This window comes from Zootoca vivipara, chromosome 5 (assembly GCF_963506605.1).
Source record: "Zootoca vivipara chromosome 5, rZooViv1.1, whole genome shotgun sequence".
Taxonomy (NCBI): domain Eukaryota; kingdom Metazoa; phylum Chordata; class Lepidosauria; order Squamata; family Lacertidae; genus Zootoca; species Zootoca vivipara.
The window spans coordinates 8,558,600-8,586,147 of NC_083280.1; the positions used below are offsets into that span (position 1 = coordinate 8,558,600).

At 49.8% G+C, this 27,548-nt stretch overlaps 1 protein-coding gene across 2 annotated transcripts in view; it reads right to left on the bottom strand.

Annotated features, from left to right (window-relative positions):
- EPHB3 (EPH receptor B3) overlaps nucleotides 1–26,837 on the bottom strand; it is an 87,740-nt gene extending 60,903 nt beyond the window's left edge. For both annotated transcript variants that reach the window (XM_060274343.1, XM_035132367.2), the window contains exon 1: nucleotides 25,895–26,837. In XM_060274343.1, coding sequence (XP_060130326.1) covers nucleotides 25,895–25,982 — 88 coding nt within the window. In that variant the 5' untranslated portion in view covers nucleotides 25,983–26,837. The remainder of the gene's footprint in view (nucleotides 1–25,894) is intronic.
- Nucleotides 26,838–27,548: the final 711 nt, after the last annotated feature.

A 27,548-nucleotide genomic window follows, 5' to 3' on the forward strand; every position in this document is an offset into this window, starting at 1 on the left:
GTTTGCTATTTGGTCTCTGGTTCCTCTGCCCTTTCGAAATCCAGCTTGCACTTCTGGGAGTTCTCGATCCACATACTGCCTAAGCCTGCCTTGTAGAATTTTAAGCATAACCTTGCTAGCGTGTGAAATGAGCGCAATTGTGCGGTAGTTGGAGCATTCTTTGGCACTGCCAAAGAATTCTTTGGCACTGCAGCTTGCAAGACATTAAAACATCAAGTAAAATAATCCAGAATAAAACGAATCCAGGCTTCAAGGAAATTTTTTCAGATCCTTCTCCCACTGATAGTTTGCTCTCCCCACATTTAATAATAATAATAATAATAATAATAATAATAATTTATTTTTTATACCCCGCCCATCTGGCTGGGTTTCCCCAGCCACTCTGGGCGGCTTCCAACAGAAAAATAAAACACTAGTCAATTTATATACCTGCCCCATAGAAAAGTACTGTAGGAAGTCAGGGTGGGGTAGAACGTAAGAGTGTCGGACTAGGACCTGGGAGATTGGAGTTCAAATCCCCCCTCAGTCCTGAAGCTCACTGGGTGACCTTGGAGTCAGTCACAGCCCCCTAACCTACCTCACAGGGTCGTTGTAGAGATTAACTGAGGAACCATGGACTCCGTGGAGAAAATGGTGGGATATAAATGCAACGAATAAGCTATTCTGCTTACCAGCTTGAGAAAGCTGGAGGGGCCAGCCAGGTGGAGATGTCTGTCGCCAATTGGCCACCCAGAGATCTCCACTTGGCCACAACCGGTCCTGCTCCAGTTGCAAAACATGTCTGGCTAATATTGAGCACTGTTCCTGCATTGCCGGGGGTTGGAGTAGATGGCCTTCGGGATTCCTTCCAACTCTATAATGCAGCATCATTTCACAAGGTATGGTTGTGAATTTCCGTACCCCATGTCTCCTGCTATAAAGGTAACCCAAACAGCAGTTACGACCCCTGAAACTGTGTCGTGCTTCTACCCACATACGAGAAAGTAAGCCTAAGAGTCATTTCATCACCACTGCAGCAGAAGCAATGGGAGCCCCAAGGCTGGCAATCCAACTGGTAGAGCTGACCCCAGAGGGGGGAAACCTCCCCTGCCCAAGCTTTGACTCCCTGCCCAGCTCAGGCGATAATTGTGGCCGCAGCAAGCAACCTTGTGCTCCCTGCATTCAGGCACCTATTGGTACAATTAATCCCAGCAACATTCTGAGCAGCATCACAAAGGCCCCTGGAGAGAGAGCCTTTGTCCGGGACAAAAAACCGCCTGTGGCAGAGAACATGAGGTTGCACTTTTCCCGCTGACATGCATTTTTTTTTGCAAATGCAAAAATCAGCCACACAGGCTAACAGTATAGTTGGGGGGGGGGGTGGTCAGCCCCTGTGTGTTTCCCTGCCCTGCAAAACTTCCTCATTCTTGCCGATCTTCTTGCCTTTTGTAAAGAACCTTCATCGCCCCCATTCTCCAAAAAAGTTGCACACTCTGGGGCAGGGAAGGAAACTTTCCTGGTAAGAAGCTATCAATGTTTGTTGACGAAGGACCGGTCACTGATCCCTACACTGCCAGGATGTTTCATGCACAAAACTGCAAGCCGTTGTGCTTTTTTTGCGGGGGATCAAGACGATTAATAATAATAGTAGTAGTAGTAATAATAATAATAATAATAATAATAATAATAATAATATATTTTTATTTGTACCCCACTTGGCATGCTCTGGTCCATGGGGTCACAAAGAGTCGGACACGACTAAACGACTAAACAACAACCCCACCCATCCGGCTGGGTTTCCCCAGCCACTCTGGGCAGCTTCCAACAAAGATTAAAATACATTAAAATGTCACACATTAAAAACTTCCCTGCTTGGCAGGGGGTTGGACTGGATGGCCCTTGTGGTCTCTTCCAACTCTATGATTCTAGGGCTGCCTTCAGATGTTTTCTAAATGTCAGGTAGTTGTTTATCTCTTTGACATCTGATGGGATTTATCCTGAGATAACTCTCCTGTTGCAGAGCAGGGGCCGGGAGTGTCATTTGCCTCTGCAGTCGGAACCACAAAAATGTCACCGTGAAAATGAGATTCCTCACTCACTGCTACTTACTGACAACGCTATGCAGAAAAACTTGTTGTGTAAGCGTCGCAGGAACCAATTGGACAGTGCCCATGACAGCACCAGCATTAAGTCTCCTCCAACCAGTCTTCACCACTGGAGCCTTCACCAGTTATGTACTAATAACTTTTAAGAAGGTTTTGAAGAGAGAGAGAGAGAGAGAGAGAGAGAGAGAGAGAGAGAGAGAGAGAGAGAGAAGATCATTCTCCAGAGCTGGAGTCCTCATCTAGCTCCACTTTATTTTTAAGAAAAGGAAAGGGACATTTACCCTCCCACGAAGTTACTCAGGGACTGGCACAGCCTCTGCCAACCTGGTGCATTGCAGCCAATTTGGATTATAATTTCCACGTCCTTGACTGATGGGAGATACAATCCAGAAGAGTTGGAGAGCAAAATTTTGGCCAAGACTGGCTGGCCACGGCCCCCGCTGCCTTTGAAACTGGCCGTTCTCCCTCAAAAAGCCAAGCCAAAGATGGTGTTTGCACTGATGGGTGCAACCAGCTTTTGGCTGTAAACACACCTCAGGTGTGAGTCTCCCCCTCACCTGGCTGAGGCGTGTTTCTGCCTTAAATCTACAAGGCCGCCAAAGAAACATCAACGAGTCTCCCTAATTAAAAAGAGAGAGAGAGAGAGCAAAGTTTGGGAGTGTATACTTCATTACCATCATTTCAGTTCTGCCAAAAGTAAAACTCACGGCCAGGTCAACCCCACCTTTGTGCACTTCAAAGCCCAAACACACTTGCTTAATAACGGCCTCAAAAAGCAGCTTTGAAACGAAGCAGCAGAGAAAATGGACTTTTTATCTGAACCTCCACCTGGCTACCTGCCCCACCTCAACTGCTGGCAAGAGGAATGAGCCCCTGCGCCTCTCAGCTTAATAGGAGAACCCCCTGCCTTTGACAAAGCACATCTCATGAAAGATTCAGAAGGGCTGTGCGCTGAGGAAGCAGCCATGACAGGTTTGAGAGGAAGTGGGGGGGGGAAGAGAGAGAGAAAGGCAAGGTCTGAGCATCAAGCCATAGGACCGCTGCAAGATGCAAGCAAAGCCCTCCATGTCGGGGTGGAGAAGGAAGGGGACAAGAGAAAGCGCCGAGAGCTCAGGATGTGCACACTTCATGCGCTCCCGGCTGGCACTCCCCAGAGGACCTGAGCTGTCAGGGCAAAACTATTCCAGGCCCACGAAAGGCCATGACCCATGAACACCGTCTCTCTCTGCAATGTTTCGGGAAAAGAGGGGTCCTGGGAAACCCATCTGCTTGCCACTTTTAATGCGCCGGCAGAAGCTATGCGCCAGCTCCCCCTGCAGGAGATCAGAGGTGGCTGCAGTCAGGCTGCAAAGTGGGCAGTTTCGTTCCACGCTTCTTGTTCTTCTTTCTTTTTGGCTCCCTCCCATCGTTCAGCGCTCCACCCCCCCCCCCAAATTGGCCTTCTATTTCATAACTCACTCAGGATAATTTTCTTTTCTTAAAATAAAAACAAAAAAAAACAGAAGCAGCAGCAACAGCAGCTAGCATTTCATACCCTCCCGTTACACACCTTAAAAAGAAAAGAAAGAAGATTATTGGTTTCTTCGCCGTATAAAATATACTTCTGCAGAAAGAAACAGCGCTGAAGGTCATAAGTGAGCTGTCGGAGGGAGACAGGTAGCTTGTCAAAGCAATGCGTTTGTCAATACAGAAAACCTGTCTGCTAATACGCCTCACTTAATATTGCGGCGTGGTGCTAACACACACCCTTCTCCTAAGCCAGACTTTAAAAGAGGGCTTGGCTATTCCTAGCTAAAGCAGCCGATAAAATTTTGATTCCCCCCCCACACCATTTGTAATTGTCATTTCTCTCTCCCTTTTTAAAAAAACAACAACAACACAGTTTGGTTAACATTAAATCTGAATGCCCTGTTAAGGCTACATAACCTCTTAACACTGGACTAATTACTTTCTATCGAAAACATTGCAATCAAACTCTTTTAATGTAAACAAGAAACCAGGTTTTTTTTTGGGGGGGTGGAGGATCGGGGAAATCATCTTTTTTGAGACCAGCTGCTTCGTTAGATTTGTACAGTGCTGAATGAGCATCGCCGCCGTGAACGAAAATAAAATACAGAAACACAACAACTCTTGCTGATGCGCTATGACACATAAGCCTCTGTGACACAATAAGCAGGCGGCTGTATTATTATGATGGGCTGGAGATTTGGAGCTAAGGAGGGACAAGTCATCACAGGCACTGGGAGCCAGGGAGTAGGAGCCAGCTGCTGCCTTCAGGAGATGAGGAAGAAAGGGATGTCCACTAGGCCACACCTGGGTGGTCCCCTATATTCATGTTTGCATCCTCTCTGCTTGAGCTCTGCAATTTTCTCCTCCTTAATTTGTATGCGCTCAGCTGGGACCAAGTCAATGGGACTTGGAATCATAGACTCTGCAAAGTCAGAAGGGACCCAGAGGGTCATCTCAACCAATGTCCTGCAATCCAGGAACCTTTTTTTGGCCGATGGGGGGCTCGAACCCACCACCCTGGAACCGAGAGCGTCATGCTCTACCAACCGAGCTTTCGCTCTTTCTTAAAAATATTTTTACTGAAATCTTTCGACATAAAATACAATCAGGATCAAAGTAGTCTACAATACAGGACTATTAAAAAGAACCAAAATATATAAAAGTAAGAGGGAAAAAAGCAAAAAACGGGAAAATGTACCCATAAGGCCCGTCACCATATTTATATTGTATGCATCCTGTCATCTATCCACATACATTTTTGCCAAATATGGGGCTCGAACCCACAACCCCGAAACCGAGTTTCATGCTCTACTACCAACTGAGCTACTTTCTTTCTTTTGCAAGCAGACGTGCATGATATTGCATTCCTACAGAATTCAGAAGTCTTCCCCAACCTGGTGCCCTCCAGACATTTTGGACTACAATTCCCAACCTCCCTAAGAACTTCAGATGAAGGACGGTATACAAATTTAATTAGCTAATAATAATAATAATAATAATAATAATAATAATAATCTATAAACACAAGATCATTTCTGTTTCTTTTTTTCACCAGTCGTGGCGCCCTGTATCCCTAGCACCATCCCTTCTGGAAGGTTCTAGGCCTTTTTGAGTTGCCTCTAAAAGCACAAAGACTAGAATAGTACAGTGGTGCCTCGCTTAACGAATGCCCTGCTTAACGAAATTTCCGCTTAACGAAATGATTTTTCGGGCTGAGGTTGCCTCGCTAGATGAATCTGTTTTATGAAAAATTCGTCTAGCGAATCACGGTTTCCCATAGGAATGCATTGAAATTCAATTAATGTGTTCCTATGGGCAAAAAAAATTTCAATGCATTCCTATGGGATTCGCTAGACGAATTTTTCGTTATAAGAAAACGTCCCTGGAAAAGAGGGGCACTTGGAGGGTCTGCAATCAGCCAACAGCCAGGTGGAAGAATAACGTTTTTGCCTGGTGCCTAAAGGTATGTAATGAAACTGCCAGTTGAACGTTCCACAAAGGGGGAGCCACTGCAGAAAAGGCCCCTTCCTCTCATGGAGGAGGCACACAAAGAAGGGCCTCAGAGGATGACCTCCGGGTCCAGGTCGGTTCATATGGAGAGAGGTGGTCCTTGAGGTATTGCCCACTCTCTCCATATTCTCCTCTTCTGGTAATATAAAGCCCAGTTTCCAAAATAAAACTCTGAGCGATCCCTATCACAGCTCCATTGCCGAGTTCCTTCCTCCCTCCCTTCCTCCACATTTCGGGTATCCCTCCGTGCAGGACCGCCAGGGGAAAGTCGCAGAGTCCCTGGCTGCATCCTCACCACCAACTTGGCTCACGTCCTGAGCCAAGCACATGCAAAATAGGTCCCAACTTGCACTCACAGTCTCAGCGCATGGGTAGGTGGTGTTTATCCAGGCTGGAGAGCAGCATCACTCAGCAAGGAAGGCGTGAGGCCTCCCTCCCTTCCCAAAAACACATACCGTCAGACAGGTACTTGTTATACTGCAGAGCAACTTTTGCAAAAACAACCGGAGTTGGGGGGGAAAGAATCCATGCTTCTTGGGAGTCCTGAGCCACTCCTTGGAGAGGGAGGAGAAGCAGGGAGGACACCATTCTCAAGAGCATTCGCTTGCAAGCCTTGTTAACTGTGGCAGACAATCTGAGCCAAAGCTGGTTGGGAGAGCCTAGAGAAAGTACCTCCTCTTGCATTTCTTAGAGAAGCCCCCATTTGGGGGAAAGAGGGGCGGAGATTCATAAGCATGGCTCCTCCAGCAGGGCTAGGGAAGACCCCTCTCTGAAACCCTGGGGCCTGAAGCGGTACTGCCAGTCAGAGTTGGCAATACTGAGCTAGACAGACTAAGCCAGGCACGTCCAACAGGTAGATCGTGATCTACCGGTAGATCACTGGATGCCTGTGGTAGATCAATGGTAGATCACTGGTTCCCCCAAAGAAGCTCAACAACTTTGGCTCCCCTTAAAAAAGCTCATTTTTTTTGCCCTGCAACCCCCCCCATGCCATTCTCCGTCTCCCTAAAAAAAGCTCAACAAAAACTTTGATCTGAATGCCTTAAAAAAGGGCCTTCCTCTTCCCCAAAGAAGCTCAACAATTTTGACCTGAACCCCCAAAAAGGGGGTAGATCACTGCCAGTTTTTAACTCTGTAAGTAGATCGCAGTCTCTAGGGAGTTGGCCACCCCTGGACTAAGCTATTGCCAACCTCCAGAAGGCGACTAGCTAGCCTGAGCAACGACTACAGGAAAAAAGAAGAAGTACAATGGTGCCTCGCTTAACAAACGCCCTGTAAGATGAAATTTTCGCTTAAAGAACGGATTTTTCTAGCGGAGGTTGCCTCGCTAGATGAATTCGTTTTACGAAAAATTCGTCTAGCGAATCACGGTTTCCCATAGGAATGCACTGAAATTCAATTAATGCGTTCCTATGGGCATTTTTTTAAAAAAAAAAAAATTCAATGCATTCCTATGGGATTCGCTAGACGAATTTTTCGTTATAAAAATAGACCCGTGGAACGAATTAAATTCATCTAGCGAGGCACCACTGTCGTAGAAAGCTCCAGAGTAGGGCTGTCTATGGTCTTCTTCAAGTCCATGGGGTTTTACAATGGATTTTCTCAGCACCCGCCCAAGCCTCTTAAAAAGTCCTCTGTAGTAAGGCAGGTCTTGAGGACCAGCAAGGGGCCTCCATGTAAGCCTGCACTGGTTTGTAAGGAAAGCAGTTGTACCTTCCTCTACCCACTCCTACCCTTGTGTCTTTAAGGGCCACACGTTGGTCCGCACTTCTCCTTCAGCCTCCTCTCTGTCCTTTGTTCCTGTCTGCATTTTTTCCCTCAAAATCAGGATTCTGCAGAAATCCAAACTCTGTGGAGTGTGTGCATGCAGAAAACAAGCTGAGCCTGCACACCATCCCTCGTTTTCAACTCAGATCACACACTCCCTGTTCGTCGCATGCCCACCCTGCTCTTCCACCAGTGAGCTTGGGGCAGTTTATGTGGGGTTGTCCCTGTTCTATCTGCACAGCTGCTCTGTGGGACAGGTTGGGTCGAGCGTGGGCAAGTGTCCCAAGGCAACCCAGTACACAACACATCTGAATGCAGATCAGAACCCAAGTTTCCGTGGTCGAAAGGTTCCAACGCTGTAGGACAAGGATGGGGAATCTGGAAACATCTGGAAAGCCACAACTCTCTTCAACCCCAGCTAGCTCTGCCAGTGGTCAGGGACGATGAGTGCCACAGATTAGATGAAATCCTTAAAATTAAGCCCTTGCTAGCTCCCAGCAGCATTGCTGCCCAGACGTTTATGTTCAGCTACACACACTGTGTTATTTGTCTGCACGCAACTGGGGGATTCTCAGGGACGCAGTGCACGAACAATCGTTTCGTTTGCGTGTCCCACCTGGCTGGAGACATGCGCATGTTTAAGCATGTTCCTCAACAGCGTCCTCCTAATCATGTACCACAGTGGAGATGAGGCAGGCAGAAGGCATTCAGTCAGCGCACACTGCAAAATGCAAATGGATCAACATTTGCTGAGTAGGCAAACGGCACAACTCTGTGTTGCTTCAATACCTCTGACCCGGATCATTTCGCACACGGGTAAGCAAGTCTCTACTGTTCGCACAACCCTACGCATACACAGAATCCTAGAATTCTAGAGTTGGAAGAATTTTAGAGCTTCAACTCTACCATTCCAGGATGGATTCCGGAACGGATTCCGTTCGACTTCCAAGGTACGACTGTACGTCCCATCAGCCCCAGCCAGCAGGGCCATTACCCAAGCAAGGATGATGGGACTTGGGAATCCGGCAACACCATACCTGCCAAGTTGCTGTCAGAGAAATAAGGGACCAGGCCGGAAATAGCGGACCGGAAGTAGTGCTGCCGCCATTTTGGAACTGGGCGGAGCATGCTCAGAAGAGACTTTTGATGCTGCTTTGCCCAGTTCCAAAATGGCCGCTGCGCCAGAATAAACCGGGGAAAAACAAAAAAAACCCATTTTTTCAGCTAGGAACAGCTGGAAAAACGGGGATTTCCCGGGGAAAACGGGAGACTTGGCAGCTATGGGCAACACCTGGAGCACCACAGATCAGCTACCCCCTGACCTAAGCAGAGCAGGCACGTGTCCCAGACGCAAGTTGCATCTTTGTCCCATTTTCAGACTTTTGCTGACCTGCATTCGACTCAGATGCTCCACCTGCAGCATGGGAAGATTGCGGCTTCATTTAAAGTCTCAAACAAAGCCAGCGTTTCAAAGCAGCCTCTCTCCCTCTCATCATTGCTTCTCATATTACAGCAGCGCCTAAAGGCCCCAGAGCAAGCAGAGCCCCATTATAGGCAGACAATGAGTGCTGGTCCTTGCATCCAACTCTTTTAATTACAGGACAATAGGCAGAGGGAAGAAAGGGAAGGTGGATTAGTAGCTGCTTTGTGAGAGGGACACAAAAAAAGGAACTATGTTACTTGTCCCAGGCCATGCTAGGAGCAGAAAGGGAAGAGCTGGCTGCTAGAGCAAGCATAATAAAAAGATGAACAGGTGAACCACCTCTTCGCTTGGATCCTCAGCATCAGGACCAGAGGCTTTTTCAGCCAGAGACACCCACATTTCCCCAGGCATTTTTCCAGATGTTTTTGACTACAACTCCCATCAGCCCCTAGCCAACATTTGGTGGGAACTGTGATCCAATATCTGGAAGGCAACAGGTTGGAGAAGGTTGATCTGATTTGGGTCAGTTCTTAACTTATGCTGAAGTTCAACCAACCAACCAATACACCTTTTGTTTAGACAGGCTTACACAGTCAAGTAAAGTCTACCTGCTGTTCAATATCTCATGTACATACAGGTATATTTGCACTAACTTGTTTTTTCAACTCTTTTACCGAGAATTCAAATGCATATTTTCATTTCACGTAAACTGCTTTTATGACCCGACAAATTCCATCACACAAATTAAATAAAAACAGAGGGCAAAATGATACGTTACGCCTGGGATCATGGCACCCACAATATAACACTTCTTTCTCCAAAAGGCAGCCAGTAGAACAACCCAGTTTGGATGCAGGCTACAGCACCAGTCCGGAGTTTAACACTTTACCAACAACAGGTATGGGGGAACCTTTGGCTCCCAGCTGTTGCTGAACTAAAACTCAAAGCAGTCACAGAATTGTATAGTTGGAAGACAACACAAGGGTCATCTAGTCCAGCTCCTGCCTGCACTGCAGTAATCTCAACAAGCAGTTTCCCATCCAAACTGAAACCATACTGGGCTCTGCTTAGCTTTGTAAATGTGCTGGGAGATTTATTGCTGCACCACTTGTTGCTCCAAGGCCAGTAATGAAAGGAGCTGTCGTTCCAACAATGCCTGGGGGGGCCACAGATTCCCCAAAGCTGGCCTACCTACTGACTTTCCCCCAAACTGACCACCCAAATATATGGGCAGAAGAGGGACCCAGGTGGCTCTGTGGGTTAAACCGCAGAGTCTAGGGCTTGCTGATCAGAAGGTCGGCGGTTCAAATCCCTGCAACGGGGTGAGCTCCTGTTGCTCGGTCCCAGCTCCTGCCCACCTAGCAGTTCGAAAGCACATCAAAGTGCAAGTAGATAAATAGGGACCGCTCCGGCGGGAAGGTAAACGGCGTTTCCGTGCGCTGCTCTGGTTCGCTAGAAGCAGCTTTGTCATGCTGGCCACATGACCCGGAAGCTGTCTGCGGACAAACGCCGGCTCCCTCGGCCTATAGAGCGAGATGAGCGCCGCAACCCCAGAGTCGGACACGACTGGACCTGATGGTCAGGGGCCCCTTTACCTTTATATACAGTGGAACCTCGGTTTATGAACACCTCGGTTTACGAATTTTCGGTTTACGAATGCTGCGGACCCATCTGGAACGGATTAATTCACTTTCCATTACTTTCAATGGGAAAGTTCGCTTCAGTTTATGAATGCTTCAGTTTATGAACAGACTTCCGGAACCAATTACACCCATGCTTCGGGTTAAGTACGCTTCAGGTTGAGTACTCCGCAGACCCGTCTGGAACGAATTAGTTCACTTTCCATTACTTTCAATGGGAAAGTTCGCTTCAGTTTATGAACACTTCAGTTTATGAACAGACTTCCGGAACCAACTGTGTTCATAAACCGAGGTACCACTCTAGTGGCTTCAGGAGGGGAGAGAGGTACATTTGTTGCCTCCCTCTCCTTTGCAAGGAAGCCTGGCTCCAGATCACCCAGACGCATGATTGCAGCTGCTTTTGGGAGAAGAAAATTACATCAAAAGTTTCCCATCGCAAAACTCCAGCAAAACATATAACTTCACCCTTTACTCTGGAGGTAGGGTGCAGAATGAATGAGCTGAGTCGAGACACATCCTGATCCAAATTCATGGTAGCCACAAACTCACTCGCTCATGGGGAGGGAGGGAGGGAGGGAGGGAGGGAGGGAGAGAGAGAGAGAGAGAGAGAGAGAGAGAGAGAGAGAGAGAGAGAGAGAGAGAGAGAGCTGTTTGCCTGTCAGTAACACAGGGATAATTGTGGTTTGCCTTTCAGGGTTGCTGTATTGATTTCCGAGATAAAACCAAGCTCACATACATAAGAGCCTGGCTAGATCATACTGAAGGCCAGAACGGTCCAACATCTGCTTTCTGCAAGGACTGGCCTGATGATGCCCAGCAGAAACTTGCAAGCAGGACCTGAGCACAACAGCAGTCTCCCTCATTTGCTTCCCAGCAGCTGGTTTTCAGAGACATGCCGCCTTTGGATCCTGGAGGTAGAGCACAGCCAACGTAGGACTAGTAGCCGCTGCCTGTCGGAAGTGAGTCAGCAATAAATCACACAGAGTACGTGAAGTTAATTCTGTATTGGAAGAAACAGGGTCTGCTCGGGAGGGCCAGGACTAATGAGCACAGCAACTCTTCTTCTTTGGTGGCAGCCCACAGCTGCCAAAGTCTCCTCCTCTCCTGGGTCTTTCCCAAGCAATCTGAGACTGCGTTGGTGTGCCTGCCTTTGCTCCTCCTGCTTCATACCTCTCCTGGTCCTGGGAGACCAGGGGGAAGGGGAGCTGGTTGCAGGAGATGAGGAGACACCCTGGGTTCTTCACCAGCCTGACTCATCTCTGTCTCTTGGCCTCCCCCCCCCTTCTGCTTCTGGACTGCTGTCTGCCACAGTGTCCCCCTGCTCACTAAACCCTGTTACCTCTTCAGCTTCCAACACCTCCTCCTCCCAGGCTTCTCCCTCTGACCACTCATCATCATCCCACCACCACATCCCGGGCTCTGAGCCTTCTTCCCTTGGGGGTTCCCCAGCTGGTTCCTCCGATCATTCCTCTGTGTCCAGCCAATGCATGACATCACTGATAGCTTTAGCCTCCATAAATTTGCTTAACTCTCTTTTAAAGTCACCTACATAGGTGGCCTTCTTCACGTCTTGTGACAGGGAATTCCAGGATCTAACAGTGCCCTATGCAAAGCAGTATTTCCTTGTTCATCAATACCCCTTACCCGCTTGCAACCCACCACACTCTCTGGAAGCCAGTAGCTATTTAGAAAAGTTTAGAGGACTGCAATATAGTAGGAGGAGAAATTGACAAGCCACCTTCCGCAGACTTAAGCACTTTCACAAGCACAAAGCCACCAGCGGATACAACACCACAACGTTGACATGGCTCAAATCGACTGGATGCAACACCATTTTTAGTGCTACTAATGAATTTGGTGACATTGCATTTTTTAACAAAATGGGATGCTTCCTGCAGTAAAATGCAGGCACAAGAGAGGTGCAAGGGGAGAAAATTGTAGTATTATAGGAAGTATTATTGTTGCTGTCATTGTCAAGGTAAACACAATTAACTGCTGTTAAGAAGCAATTTCTGCCACATAAGCACAGGGTCTATAGTGTGCATCACCTTGAAAGTTCGAGAGGAGCACAGATCATATATTTTATATCAGCTAAAAGCTGGCCCCACCACGGCTCCCACCAGCTCCTTGTCGTGGAACATTCATACAACAGTCTAACTTTGGAGTGGAAAGGGCTGCTCAAAAATGCTGTGAATATAGAGGATGGATGCAGGGAGATTCATACATAGGGCACGGCGACAGAGTGTGCACACAATGCTGGTACCCAGAAGGTGGGAGGAGCAGAATGCAACCCAAGCAACAAGGGGTCTAGGGCAATGAAATGTGAGGGGCATCACAGCTCAGGGATGGGGGATATAAAGTAGGCAAAGTGATCTGAGGGAAGAGTAGATGGCGGCAGATGTCAGAGGTGTATGGGTACTCAAAAGAAATACCAATGAAAATAAGTTCCACATAGGTCTTATCTTTGGACAGAGGAGGGAAAGGAACAATTTTTTTTTTTTTGCGTTAGCCAACCTGCTCCCTGGGAACAGGCCTGTCATGCTGCAACTCTTAGGGTAAAGGTAAAAGGACCCCTGACCATTAGGTCCAGTCGTGACCGACTCTGGGGTTGCGGCGCTCATCTCGCGTTATTGGCCGAGGGAGACGGCGTACGGCTCATGTGGCCAAGTATGACAAAGCTGCTTCTGGCAAACCAGAGCAGTGCACGGAAACGCCATTTACCTTCCCGCCAGAGCGGTACCTATTTATCTACTTGCACTTTGATGCACTTTCGAACTGCTAGGTTGGCAGGAGCTGGGACCGAGCAATGGGAGCTCACCCCGTTGCGGGGATTCGAACCGCCAACCTTCTGATCGGCAAGCCCTAGGCTCTGTGGTTTAACCCACAGCGCCACCCGCATCCTTTTTTTCTCTTAGGGTAGTTCTCAGTTAAAAATGACCCTGAGAAGAAATCTAGCATGGGAACACTATCAGCTCCAGAAAGCCAGCGCGAAACCAAAAGGTCTCGCAGGGCTTTGAAGCCCAAAATATTGTGCCGCCCTCCTGGGAAGTGACCCAGGTTGGATGTTATGCCAATGGCAGAACCACTAAAGAGAAAGTGGGCCCAACTCACTTTCTCATGTCAGGATTTTCTTGGGGTTGGGGTGAAAAATAACTTCTAGCAGAAAACTGTGCGTTAATAATGCCAGAAAGCTTCAAGCACAGCAGGCTCCTGGAAAATCAATGTCTGTTTGGAGGGCCCCAATTGGTACCTTGGAAACCACAAATTAGCAGGATGCCGGGTATTTGGTTCTCGGCGCATCCAAGACCCCAGCAGGCGTCAACTCGAAGCCGTCCAACTCCTCTCCCCACAGTGCCGAGTCACGCCTGCTCTGGCTGCCATTATCCATTTTGCTCAAGGAGCGCCGCGGCCGCCATTTTGGGCTCCTTCAACAGCTCCGGCAAGAATTCGAGGAAAGTGAGAGGACTCAAAACGAATGGCTCTGTGGCGGCTTCCTTAAGGCAAATAACTTTCAGGTGGCTTAGCCGTGTGTGGACCCCAGAATCTGCACCGAGAAAGTCTAATGAGGAATGTTTTCTGCGCGCACAAAATGTCCAGGAGCAGGCACACCTGCCTCGTGGCCACTCGCTTCCCCACAAGCTCCTCCTCAGTGCTGAGGGAAACATGAAGCCCGGTTCTCTCTCCTACCACGGCCTGCACGCTTTGAGAGAGAGTCGGGTTCCAGGGGACGCCGTCTCCCCTGCCATTCCCTTCTTACTGACCCGTGGCTCTCCCTGCTTGACCTCCCCACCACCTCCGGCTCATCAATCACAGGCTTCCCTCCATTCGGCGGGGAAGGAGGGAGGGGAGGTGCACATTCACCTCAGTTCCTCGTTCTCCTCGCAGCGGAGGGCCTCCTCCTGGGCTCCAGCAGGCAAGCGAGGGAACAGAGCGGCTTGCAGTTCTCCTTGTGTCAGGAATGTCCATCCAGCCCTGGCAGCTCCCCTCCTGCCCCATCCCCTGAAACTGTCCGGCAAAATGTCTGCGGCGAGGGTCCGCCGGACAAAAAGCTGCCATTTGGCTTCTACTTTGTTGCAAAGCAAACAAAAACACAGCACTTGGAAACTCCAAGCCACGGGTCTGCCTCGCCAATTCAAATCAGTGCAGGGTTTTTTAGCGGCCCGCCCTCAAGTTTCTTGGCCTCCCCGCCTGCCGCGTGGATCCCGGACGCACCGTACCCAAACTCCCACACTGTTCTTGCCAACAACACTCGGCTCTCTGCTCCCTTTGGGCCGGCACGTGGGTTTTGTCCCAGCCAAACCAAATTTTCAGTTCCAATCACGGTGACGGCACCAGCAACCTGGATTCCACCGCCTGCCACTTCTCTTGGAACGGCAAGGGTAGCGAACATGCTGTGACGCCACAGCAGTTCAGCCAATGGCTTTGGAGAGGAGGGTCGTGAGCCTCTGTCTGTTTCTCGAGAGAAGGGGGTAGTTGACGCCTCCCAGACAACTCCCGTCTTCTTCAACCATCGCCCACAAGAGCTGAACCTGTTGGGAATTGTAGTCCCAAACCCTTGAAAGGCACCCAGTTGGGGAGGGCTGCTCCAGAGGCAGTGAGAAACCACCCCTGTTCCTCACATACAACCAGCACATTTTTCTCCCCTCTGCAAAACAGTGACAAGAGCTCAGCAAGGAATGGGGAGAAGGGCCTCATTCTGATCTGGTGGCAACACATAGGGCATTGGACTGGGATTTCTTGCTCTCCCTCATTTTAGAAGAAATGTGTGGCCTCCTCTTTTCAAAGCTTCGAAAAAGAATATCGGAAGGCATTTAGGTGAGCTGCTTGCAGTATTTATAGCTATTTTTAGCTTTTTATAATCTTTGCCGGCAGTCGTGTCTTTGTACGGAGTAGTTATCCTCATTAATGGTTTTCATTGTTAAATCTAGATTTGTTTCTGTTGCCTTTGTTCCCAATTCTTGTAAAATATTTATTTCTTTTGCTTTCTTTTGAGTTACCTTGAGAACCCAATTTGGTGGGGGTGGAAGGATATGCATATATATATGTACAAAAATCCTATAGGAATTTGTGTTTTAGGAGGGAGGGAGCCCAGGCTGAAGATTCGTCACCAGTGATCTATGAACATTACCCAAGAAGGAGCTAGAAAACGGCAACAAAAGTGGCCCAAGGATGAAGGATTTGTGGGGATTTTCCTCTTCTAAGCTAAGGAGGTTGGGGAGGAAGTCATGGCAGAGGATCGTAAAAAGTTATTGATTTATTGATTTATTAAATTTGTATGCTGCCCTATATCCGTAGATCTCAGGGTGGTTCACAACATTTAAATAACAATATAAAAACCCCACAAAAACACCATCGTAATAAAGACAGAAACAAACCAATAGCTCCTGCCTCCACAGCACATTTAAAAGGGTGGTGAACAGAATATGAGAAGAAAGAAATGCCCTCTCGTATAATCGTCGACCTCAAGGAGGCTTTGTCCAAAGACAGTATCTGGCAGTGCAACCAGGATGGGCGAAAGGAAACTGCAAAATAACCGAGAGCTGGCATAGTCCGTAAGCCTCACCGGTCTTCCACAACCTGGTATCTTCCAGATGTTTTGGGCTACAATTCCCATCAGCCCCATAGTTCAAAACATCTGGAGAGCACCGGTGGTTTAAGAAGGCCGAGCTATATTAAGAAGAGTGAGGTGCACAGATTTTTAATGCAAGTCCTGCAAAGTACTGCCCCACATTCACAAATATGTTTATTGGAAGTTTATTTGGCCATGGTAGCTAACGTGGAATCTTCAGATACCACGTTATTTCTAAATACCGGCAAGCGTGTACGGAGAATGCATTGTTTGTAGCATTCCCAGCCATATCTGGTCAGTAAATGTCGGAATCAGGATCCCGGACTAAGTGGACCTTTGGCTTCACCCAGCGGAACTCTTTGGGAGTGGCATCGCTCAAATCATTCGCACATAGGCTTCATTCACCCCAAACATTTAAAGCACTTTTATGCCACTTTAAACAATCATGGCTGCCCTCCTCCCGCCAAAGAATTCTGGGAGCTGTAGTTTGCTAAGGGTGCCGAGAGTTGCTAGACCTATTCCCCTCACTGAGCTACAGTTTGCACAGTTCCCTATGCAGAGGAATTGACTGTGAAACCACTCTGGGAATCACAGTTCTGTGAGGGGATTAGGGGCCTAATAGCAGTAAGAGTCTCAAAAAAAAAAAAAAAAAAAGAGGAAAAATTCTGGAAATTTTGAAGAACTTCCCCCCTCCAGCCTTCGGATGTTTTCCAAGGAGGAAAACCAGAAAATCTGAAGTAAAGTTGAAACATGCAATACTTTCCTTCTTCACCAAACCTTAATTTATAATACATAAAGATCTTAATGGGATAATTTTGAGCGAGTAGAACTACATTTTTAAAGGACGTGTCACTCCTTGCAAAGCCACATTCAAAACTCATGGCTTCCCCCAAAGAAGCCAAGGAATTGTAATTTGCCAGACGTTCTGGGAGCTGTAGCTCTATGATGGGCAAACTACAATTCCCACGGTTATTTTTTGTGGGGCAGGGGGCAGCTTCAAACGTACACACACCCAGGGTCCTGATGAACACCAAAATTGCTCAGCAGCTTAAACAAACTAATTTCGGCTGCATTCACACAAAGCAGCCAGGCAAAATGAAGTGCTCTCCCGCCCTGCCAACCTCGCAGGAAGGCCTGAAGTTTCGGGTGGGAGAACCAGTTCCTTTTGCAGGTTCTTCTACTGGGAGAGGAGGAAGAAAACAAGCGGGGTGGGGGGGGTGGGGAAGTGAGCGAGAGAGATGTGGCAGGAGAAGAAGACAACTTTTATCGGAAAGACTCAGCCCCACAGACAGAGCGGCTCTGAAAGTCAACAAATTTAGCTGGCAAGCACATGCCCGCCCGCCCCCCAAAAATGCCCCTTTGCCAAGATTTCCCTCCCCATCTTGTGCCTGGGGCAGTTACCCAAATCTCTGAACGGCCCTCCGCTCACTTCCTTCCAACGTACAAACGCTAAACCCATCTGGAACTGTTTAAACCTAAATATCCTCTCTCCCCCCCCCAATAAACTCCCCAGTCCAAACTCTATATTCCTCTGAAGTTAAAACAAGCAGAGAGAAAGAGAGACAGAGAGAAAAAAGGGGCAATGAGAGAAAAGTGCCAGGCTTGGCTCGATGGCGCTTTCTCTCTCCCTCTCTCCCACACTTTTCATTTTCAGTTTAATTTCTGCGGGACTAGGATAAATCTGTCCCTGGCAATTGGTCAAACCCTACACATTTTTCTCGTTAATAAGGAAAGAGGGGGCCTTGGGTTCCTCGCAGTCGGTGCGTGCGGAAGACGCACGGCGCTGCCGCCCCTTCGACACCTCCTCTGCCAAGCAACTCCAGAACCAAAGTCCCTTCCTTTCTCTGGTTCTCCAGGGGTCCGAGAGGCAACGAAGCCCCTTCCCCTCTCGCCAGAGCAGGCAAGGGCTTCCCCGAGCAGTTGCGGCCGGAGCAAATGCTGTAGAAAGAGGCGGCTTTGGGACGGGACTTTAGCAGCGGCCGGAGGGCCTTTGTCCAGCCCTTTTTGAAGCGGCGAAGGAGAGGAAAAGCTGCTCAGGAGCATAAAGATTCCTCTTGAGTCCCCGGGCGAATCCATGCAACTTCAGTGTCAAATGCAGCCTTTCCACACACAAACACACGCAGAATGAAACCCAGAGCTGGCATGCATGCTGTCGATTATAAACCCGGCCGAAGTTCCTACATGTTTCCTACACATTCCAAGGTGGGGGCTGGCGGGGAACAGGTGCTGGGGAAAGCTGCGGGCTCCTAGAGATACAAGAGGAGGAAAAACACAAACAAAACACACACAAACAAAAACGGAAAACCCATCACACACACCAGAGCAACAAGACGGTTCCTATGTGTGGGAAACGGGCGCCACGGTGGCATTAAGGGAGCCATCTTTTGATTTGAGATGTCCTATGCATCTTCGATAGCCATTTACATTTTTCTGTTGTGAACCGCTCTGGGATCTTTAAATGAAGGGCAGTATACAAGTTTTAATAATAATAATAATAATAATAATAATGCATGCTCTTTCTTTCTTGTATCTCCACTGCATGCCTGAAATGCAGCTCTCTTTTTAACAAAGGAGAAGGTAAAAACCCTACTAGGCGGTAGCCCTCGCTGCTAAGAGGTATCCAACACAATCCCCCCGAGTTACAAAATTTCAGTGGCATGTCTGTGCAGGGAGCTTGTATCACTCCAAAAACATTGCTCAAAGGGGCTTTGCTCAGCCAGGCCCAGATTTAAGACCCGTTTTCATCTTACGCGCCACCAAAACAAAGCCATGGCATCAAGTACACACACACACACAAATTCCAGCTGAATTTAGCAGAGGGGTTTGAGAAGGATCTACTTAGGCCAAGCTCCATGGCTGGCAGATCTCACATGCTTAAATGGAAGATAGTTCACAGAAGCACTAGCTCCACCTTCTCCAACATGGTGCCCCCTCCGGATGTTCTGGACTACAATTCCCATCATCCCCTGCCATCATGGCACAGGTGATGGGAGGGTGGTAGGCTGAGGAAGGGAGCTCTATCTAGCATTCTTCCATGGTGCCAATGTGCTGCCCGCAATAGAACAGACCCAGATTCCATCTGAAATGTGCAAGCGCAGCTGCCATGGCCAAGACTTCTTCTCAAACCTGCCAGAGACATGCAACTTCCCTCAGACGGCAGCCAGGCACAAGAAACTACAAGAAACTACTACTTTCGCCCAAAGTGGCTGCCTGTCTCTCCTATTCCACACCCGTGTAGCAGGCCCCCTTCTGCCGCAAGACATGCCCCACCCCAAAGGATGCAGGAGAGCAGGACCTTGAGGACGATGAACAGATTCTGCTTTCCAACCACACGCTGTGCAGCATTAATTATGGCAGTCAATCTAGCCGCCATTTTGATTCCTCCACCTGCCAAATAGCCTCTAATGAGAGGCCCAATCGTTACACCATCTTTTGTTCCCTGGATGCGATCTTTGTGGAGTCACAACAACCTGCTCCCTCATTAAGGCTGCATCTCCACATAGTGGCTTTGTGGAAACAAGAAAGCTTAAGCGAGGGAGGGCCGCCATATTTGCAAGCGGAAACGCATGTAAACACACAAACGAAAATGCCCACACGGGATGATGCCCTGCAACACGGGGCAGTATGGTTTGGGGATTCCGGTTTTATGGATGGGAATCCCTCAAGTTCTGGGAAGCCTGTCCAATGGGACAGCTTGGTCTTAAGCGGAAAAAAACTAGACATCTGACCAGCCAGTCTATTTGGCAAAGAGGGAAGAATCCCAAAATGGGGGTCGGCAGGGGGGGGGGATGACAAATCAACACAAGTGCCTATGTGGCGTGGTCCCAGAACTTTCTACTCCATGCTCCCAGCTGGAGAGAACATGGTTTCCCGCACATGCGCGCTGAGGCCTGCCTGCCCCCTCCCCTCATGCTTGGCACTAACAAGGAGGAGATGCTGAACCTGGAAAAACCAGTTTGAGTCGGCACCGCAGGTAAGCAAAAGCGGGCCTGGAAGAAAAACACAACACAGAAAACAACACGTGAGCCCGTGATTCAGGTTCCTTGGGATGTTTAATTAAAACCTGCCGAGTACCCAGTTGCCAGCAACCGCCAAAACCAGCCTGCGGGAAGAAAGGGGGAAACGCAACTGAATATTTCATGCGCGATGCCAGCCTTGACAAGAACTTTAAAAAGGAGGAGGATGGGGAAAGCCCCAAATGTCACCGCAAAGGGTGCTTGGCCGCGAATCGTCCGGCACTAGGGATTCCCCACCATTAAGGGAAATGGAGGAAACATAGATCGTTTTAGCCCAAGAGGCAGCATCATGACCGGCCTAGCGCTTTCCCGTGTAGCTTGAGGTGAAGCTCAGTTAGGCGCCAAGAAAATAAGAAGATGAGAGCAAGGAAAGTATAGAAAGTACAGAGAACACCGTCCCGGGAGGGGGGACCCTCAGAAGTCCAAGCAGCTCGTCTTGTAAGCTTGCCCTCGTCGCCAATTAGCCGGCTGCTCTTCTGGGCACAAAGGAACAGCCTCCCTTTCCCCCCCAGACGGATGAGCCAGCTTGCAAGGAATGGGAGATTTAATGAGCTTGGCCAGAGCTTCCCCAGTTCTGTGACCAGATTCCCCTCAGCCTTATCCTACAGCATCAACAAAACAGCAGGCCGAGGATCCCCGCCGAGAAAGGAGGCAGTTCAGTGAACTGTAATTAAAAGAAAGCAAATCTCGCTCCGCCAGGGAAATACCTGACAGCGTATCTATAGAATCGGGAGGGGAGAAAACGCGACGTTGCACACCGACGCAGCACGCACATCGCGCTACGTCAAAACATGCACCTATATACGTGCATTGTGCTACACTAGACTGGGAGCCTACTGCCACAGAAACAAACACGCTATAGAATTCGGCCAGGCTTTATAGAGCTAAAATGCGCCTCTCAAACCAGCCTCCGTCTTTGCTCAACTCAAGCAAAACTTGGGAAAGGACGAACAAGCTTCCCTCCTGACCCACTCAATGCCAAAAGCATTAATGCACCCCCACCTTCCACATTAAACTAACGTGAAACAATCTCTCTCCCACCACCCAGTTCTGTATTTACATTCACCTGCATGGATCCGAACTTGGCTTCACCCACAAAGTGGTGGTGATGGTGGGAGAATCCACTTTTTAAACCGCACCTTTAATCGCTAGGGTAGCAGTTAAAAGGGTCTTATGAGATAACTTCTGGGCATTTAGTGATCTTATGTAGGTGCTCTGCAGAACAGGGAGTTGAGCGTAAACCGAAATGCGGCCCCCTCCGCTTTCCATTTGTCCCCAATATCCTCCTCCTCCTCCCCCCAATGTCTCAGCAAAGAGTTATTCATTTACCCAGTCATGGGAATACAGGGGGCGGAGGAGCCCTTTGCAAAAGTGGAGAGGTTAATTGTGCCCCAAATCCCTCGGGCGCAGTGTCCGGGGCTCCGAAAACTGACCCAGCAAGCTAGTCAGGACAAAGGAAAAGGAAAACCTCGAGATTTTGCAGGGACAGGAGCCGCTCTTCTCTGTCTTGCCCCTACAGTTTGTGCCTCTTTGTGCGCAGGTGAGCAGGCAGGAAGAAGAAAAAGAACCTGCCCTTTGCCATTGTTCCCAAACCAGTATTATTAATTCCTTCCCTTGTGCTCAGCCCTCCGGGGGGGGGGGCGGGAGAGAAGCACAGGGCATCAGAAGCACTAAAAGGTATAGAAAATGTGATTTAATGCAGTTTAAATTAATGGCGTATCATTTTTCTCTCTCTCTCCAGCAGAACAGGGGTGGGACGGTCCCAAGCCTGCAAGCAAGGGAAGCAGCAACAACGGAGCAAAAGGGAAAGAAGAGAAAGCTCGCATTTTCCAAAAGCGCTCCTCCTTTCCCTCCTGCGCTCTTTGGCCAAGCAAGGGAAACCTATTCCCGTGGGGCCTCGGCTCCCCAGCCAAGCTCGCCTCTCCTCGCGTTCAAGTGCCTTTGCCAGAGAAAGCCGCCGCCGTTGCTTCTGGGCCAGAGCATTCCTGCTCCGGCAGGCTGAGGCGCTGCTGAACCAGAGAAGAAAAACACACTGTAACTTCAAACAGACCCAGCACGCTTGCACAGAAATCTGGGGAAGGAACCATTTTCTTCCCAGCCCTTACAAAGCCCTCAGTGACTCGCTGCTGAAGAGCAGGCTTCTCCACCCCCCACCCCGCCACACACCCTTCCGCCCCTCGACGTCTCCCCTTCTGCACTCCCTTGCAAAGAAACTGGACTCTCCACCAGGCTCCCGATAGGTCAGGCCAAGTGGAGCAGCGGGGAGGAGAGGGGAGAAGGAGCACAATTGAACAGAGTCATGTTGCATTTATATTAAAAAAAAAAGAGCAAAGCCCAGACACAAGTCTAAAAATGTGCACGCTCACACCCCAGCCGACCGCAAAATCCCAGCTCTCACGGGTCAGGACGCAGAGGTAACAAAACTAGCTGGGAGTTACACATTTCTGGCACCGAAACCTGACAGGGCAACGCGAGGTGGCAGAATCCTGGGTTACTAGCAGCTGCGGTTTATATAGAGTGCGCGCATATGGATTTATTGCTGCTATGGATTTATTATTAGCACTAAAGTAATGCATACACTAGATTTACAGTAACTGCTCAGAAACGGCACAGTCTGCATCAGGAAGCAGCTTTTTTTAAGCAGCATTGGGGGACACACCAGCAACACAATGTATGTATTATTTTTATTTTTGAGTGAGAGCCCCCCACCCCCGCCCCACACCCTTAAAAAAAAGGAATGTACGAGCGCATTCCTGGTGATCTTAAGGGTCAAGCGACCCTGATTCGCAGAGTTAAGTCACAACATATGCCGCACACGCCACTGCTCGGTTTACATGCAGCCCAGCTGGAACAAAAGGAAAGCAGGAGGAAAAGTGCAGGTTGAGAAGCCAAATCTCCAACCCACCCAAGCACCTCGCGGAGAGAGCCTGGCATGTAGCTGAGAAGCAAACTCCTCCGTCTGCAAGGTGGTGCTCTTTTTAAATACACACACATAAGAGAAACAGTAAGAGAGAGAAAGGGGGGGGGGGGAGAGAGTGTTGCTATTCCTGAGCAAGCCTTTCTATAGCCTCCAATTTGCTCTTCATTTTTAGGAGGTTAACGGGGGGTGACAAGCCTGCCACCCCATTTTCTCAAAGTAGGACAGGACAAAGACGCATTGATCTACATAGGCCTGACAATACAGTATCACAGCAGCACACAGGGAGTTGGAGAACGGAAGAAACTTAAGGGAAACACCTGAAGTGGTGAACGTGGGAGACACTGTACCCATAAAGCACGCCAGGTCAGGGAAATCAGAACACCAAGACAACAAAGAGAAGGGAGGCAGACTTAAGAAACGCACAACACTGGTTTTAAGTCCTGTGATGTGCCCCCTTCACAAAGCCCAGAGATCTTTGTGGGTTTGCCGAGCTTTCTGATACAGTTTGGTGAAATGCCTGGGCTGTCCCCATCGGAAGAAATGGAGCTGCATATATGGAACAGGGGAAAAATATCTATCCCTCTGCAGGAATTTCCAATTCATTGTAAAAGGCCCTTGTTCTCCAGGAGTTAAATGATCTTGGAGGAAGGGAGATAGATATTCCACGAAGTGGCTGCCTGCCTGTGTTGATGCCTCGCCTTCCAGCTGAGGCAGTTCCCAAAAAGGCGGAAAAGCTCCAACCTTGTTCTGTACAAAAGGAGCCAAGGTAATTTGGAAGGAGGCTTGTTTCTTGAAAATCCCGGCAGGAGCCAAAAAGGGTTCCTTCCACACACACACACACACACACACACACACACACACTCACTCCCACCCCTTCTCTCTCTCTCTCTCTCTCTCTCTCATTTCACCACAAACCCAGCGCCTTTGCCATCCCAGCAAAAGAATGTGCCTGGGAAGGAAAACTTGAAGCCAGCGTCAAACAGGGGAGAAGAAGAAAGGAAGTCAAAAGCATGTTTTTGAATGTATCCTAGGGAAGCCATGCTGAAGCTGGCAGGTTTGGGGAAATTCGCAGAAGCTGCTTTTAAAAGAGACAACTTCCATACTTGTGTGGAGGGGAGGGTGGGAGGTAGCTGGAGAAATGAGGCTGCATATTAAGAAAATTCCCCAGCACTGATTTTTGAGAATGTGTCACATATGTCTGCATTCCAGCTTCTGTGCTGCTCTTCTTGAGCATGCTGAAAACATGCCCCCCCCTCTCATTTTGGCAAGATTCAGAACACAAAGGGCAAGATGAACCAAGAAGTTTCCCGAGGTTGCCCAAAGGCCCAACACCTTTTCTGTAATGGGACAAAACCTCGTCATTCCCACGCATTTGGCAAAATGACTAAAGTTAAAACTTCTACCAGAACTGGAAAACAAGCAGTTTTCTCTCCTCTGGTCTCACAATTCAACTGAGTTGCAAGCCTTCCGTCCTGGTTCTTGAAGGCTCAACCCTTCAGCGAGGCTAAAGAGCACCATTTCTGGCCTTCAGGACCAAGGGGTTGCGGAAAAGCAAACTTGAAATCTGCCTACCGTACACCCAAAAGGAACACTAATGCCTACTGTTCTTTTGCTAAAGATAGGAAGTATATTGGGGGGAGATTCCACTAGAATACAAACATCTCCATTTCTGCTAAAATTGTGCTTTATACTAAACAGAAGTATCATTTGGGCTTAAAGCAGGAATAGGATACTCAGGCTATCTTCAGGTGGCTCCAACAATTTCTGCAGAATCGGAACTTTTCAGTGAGACATCTATGCTGTGAAATGCAACAATTAAGTAAGCCACTACTCTTATGTGTGAGGCTCTCTTACAGAAGGAACTAATTTTAAAACAAACTCTGAACTCAGCTTTTTTTTTTAAGTCTACCATGAACTGCTTCATTTCACAGCTTTGCATTTCTGTTTTAATGCAGGCCAAGTGGCAGAAGTGCCCTTTCTGCCTCCCAGGTTCCCAATCTGAAGAAAAAAAGTCTCACAGCCAGAAGAAAGCAGTCAAAGAAGTGAGAAAAGAATGCAAACCCAAATTCTGAGCTGCAAAGGTCTAAATCTCACCCGCAGTCAAAAGCATGGCTAACTTAGCAACTTTATGGATAGTACTTGACAGCTCTGAGGATCTCTTCTCTCTCACCTGCCACTTACAACACAATCACCACCCTCCAAAATCTAGCTGAGCCAACTCTCAGCAACCCACACAACGGGCAGCAAGGCCAGTTGCCCACCAGCTTCCTTCACTTGCCCGCCAATATTGAAGCTGCCAGTGTCATAACACAGGACCTCGACATTAAGCAAGGGTAATGGCCCTATCTATCGCCAAGTGGGTGGTGGAGAATCTAAGCTAGAAGACCCTGGAAAGACCAGAGACTGGATCTCAGGCCAAGAGGGCATGCTTCGGACTTGATGGTTTTCATCAAGGCTGCCACAGATTTGTGAAACCGAGGCTGGAGGAGAGAAGAAGGGGCCAAGTGTTTGAATGGAGTGGGGTATCTAGGGAAGCGGGTAGGGCGGAGGTGGAACAATTGCCCATCCCAAACAGACAGGGACAATGGCTTCTCTCCAGGCACCCATCCAAGGCAATGGACGTGCTTTCTTGGGCGTGTATGTGGACTCAGGAGAGCAGACACCTCTGGGGGCTGCCTCTCCATCTGATGTCCGATATATTGATAAAGGTTGAAAGGGTTCCTGACTCTGGAAAAGGGTGGGGCTCTTAAGGACCCCCGGTACCCTCAAAACGCAAATATTATTTAGTGTGTGCATCCGCAGAATTCAATGTGCAGTGCATGTACACAAGCAAAGGTGAGTGCCAAGCTGAAATTTGCACCATTTCGCTCCCTCGGAATGGGGATCCCCCGACGGGGAGGCCGATCCCCGCGAGAAATCCCCCCCACTGCCCACCAAGGGATCCGCCGGGCCTCACCTTCCAATGCGCGAAAACCGCCCGGTAGCAGAAGCAGCAGCACCACCGGGAGCAGCGGCTGGGGCGCCCCCGGGCGGGCCGCGGCCATCGCGGGGCCGGAGCCCGGCGGGGCGGCTACACAATCCCGAGCCCCCCGGGGCGGGCGCGGACTTCAGGCGCGTCGCTGCTCGCGGTCCTCGGCGGGGAGCGGACGCTCCGTCCCCGGCGTCGGTTCGGCGTCCGGCGGGCTGATATTTGCACCCAAAAAACCTCCCGAAATTAAACTCCTCCAGGCTCCAGCGGGTCGATCCGATAGTCCCGGGCGGTCCCGAAAGGCACTGTCCGCCCAAGGCACCTCGTACTCCGGCAAAGAGAGACAACAGTCCTGCCCTGCCTTCCTCGCCCGACCCCGCAGCCCGGACGGAGACGGCTTTGGACGGGCGGAACCTCTCGCCGGAGCGGGTCTTCCGACGGCACCAACAGCTCCCCGGAATTCCGCGCGCCTCTCCAAGGACGCCGCTCTCCCCAGCAGGTCCCGGGGTCTCCCTTGCTCGGGTTCAGGGGACTTGGAGCGGGTCAGAACCGGCCGGAGCTTCTCCAGACGACCGGTCCGGTCCGCGATGCGGACAGCGGATCCCCGCTCGGCTTGCTAAGCTCCGCTTTCTCTTGTGCTGCTGCTGGGTCGGAACTGAAGTGGGCTCGTCCAGGCCCTAGTGGACGGTCCGATGCTAAAGCGCGGCAGAGCTGGAGTGCGAGGATTTCTCCCGCCCCACTTGGTATCCTCTTGCGTCCGGGGTGGTCGCGCTGGGCTGGGGATTCCCCGGCGTCGGGGGTCCGCAGAGGGTCCTCCTCCCCGGCTGGAGAGACCCAGGAGGCTCGGTGCGCGGCAGGCTGCAAGCGACTCGCGGGCTCCGCACGCAGCCAGCGCCACCCCTCGTTCGGGGATCCTCTCTCGGCCGCTCACGCTCTTGCTCTGGGCGCTCCTGCAAAGCCTCCGCGGCTCAGACCCAGGGGGAGGAGCCCGGCTGCCAATCGCGCCGAGGGCCGCGCCCCCGGCAACCAGGCGCCCGCTCAGCGCGGGCCAGGCGCGGCGGGAACGCCCCTAGCAACGCCAAGCCTCGCGCTGATTGGGCGGCTGGCGTCCTCTGGGTTACCGCCTCCCAAAGTGGGGAGGCGGGGCTCCGAGGGAAAGATGAATTGGAAAGGGCGGGCGCTCCGAGACCATCTCTCAAGGCTCACTGGCCGGGCGGGAGGCACGGCGAGGAGGGTGCGCCACCTAGTGGCCGAGTGGGGGATCGCCAGCTATTAAAGTACTGCGGTTGGAGTGGGGGGCCTCCCATTCATGAATGGGCAGGATGACATGGGAGGCGGGGGGAGGGGAAGCCTGAGAGTTAACAAAAGATAGGAATAAAGAACTCCGCAGCCGCAGCAGCATTGAAATAGCGGCAGATTTCGCAGATATGGCATGGTCAGGATTTCCACAGATACTCATGCAAGCAGGTAAGGGAGCCATGTGCTGACATAAAGCCTTCTGCTAAGTATAGACCCTAACATGTGTGGTGGGCTTTTGATGTTGTTGCAGAATGTGTCCTGCAACAAGCCAGTGAGATACTAGAACTGCCTTAGTGGGGGAAGCACACTGCGTGGCCCACACCTCATTTCACTTCATTAGTTG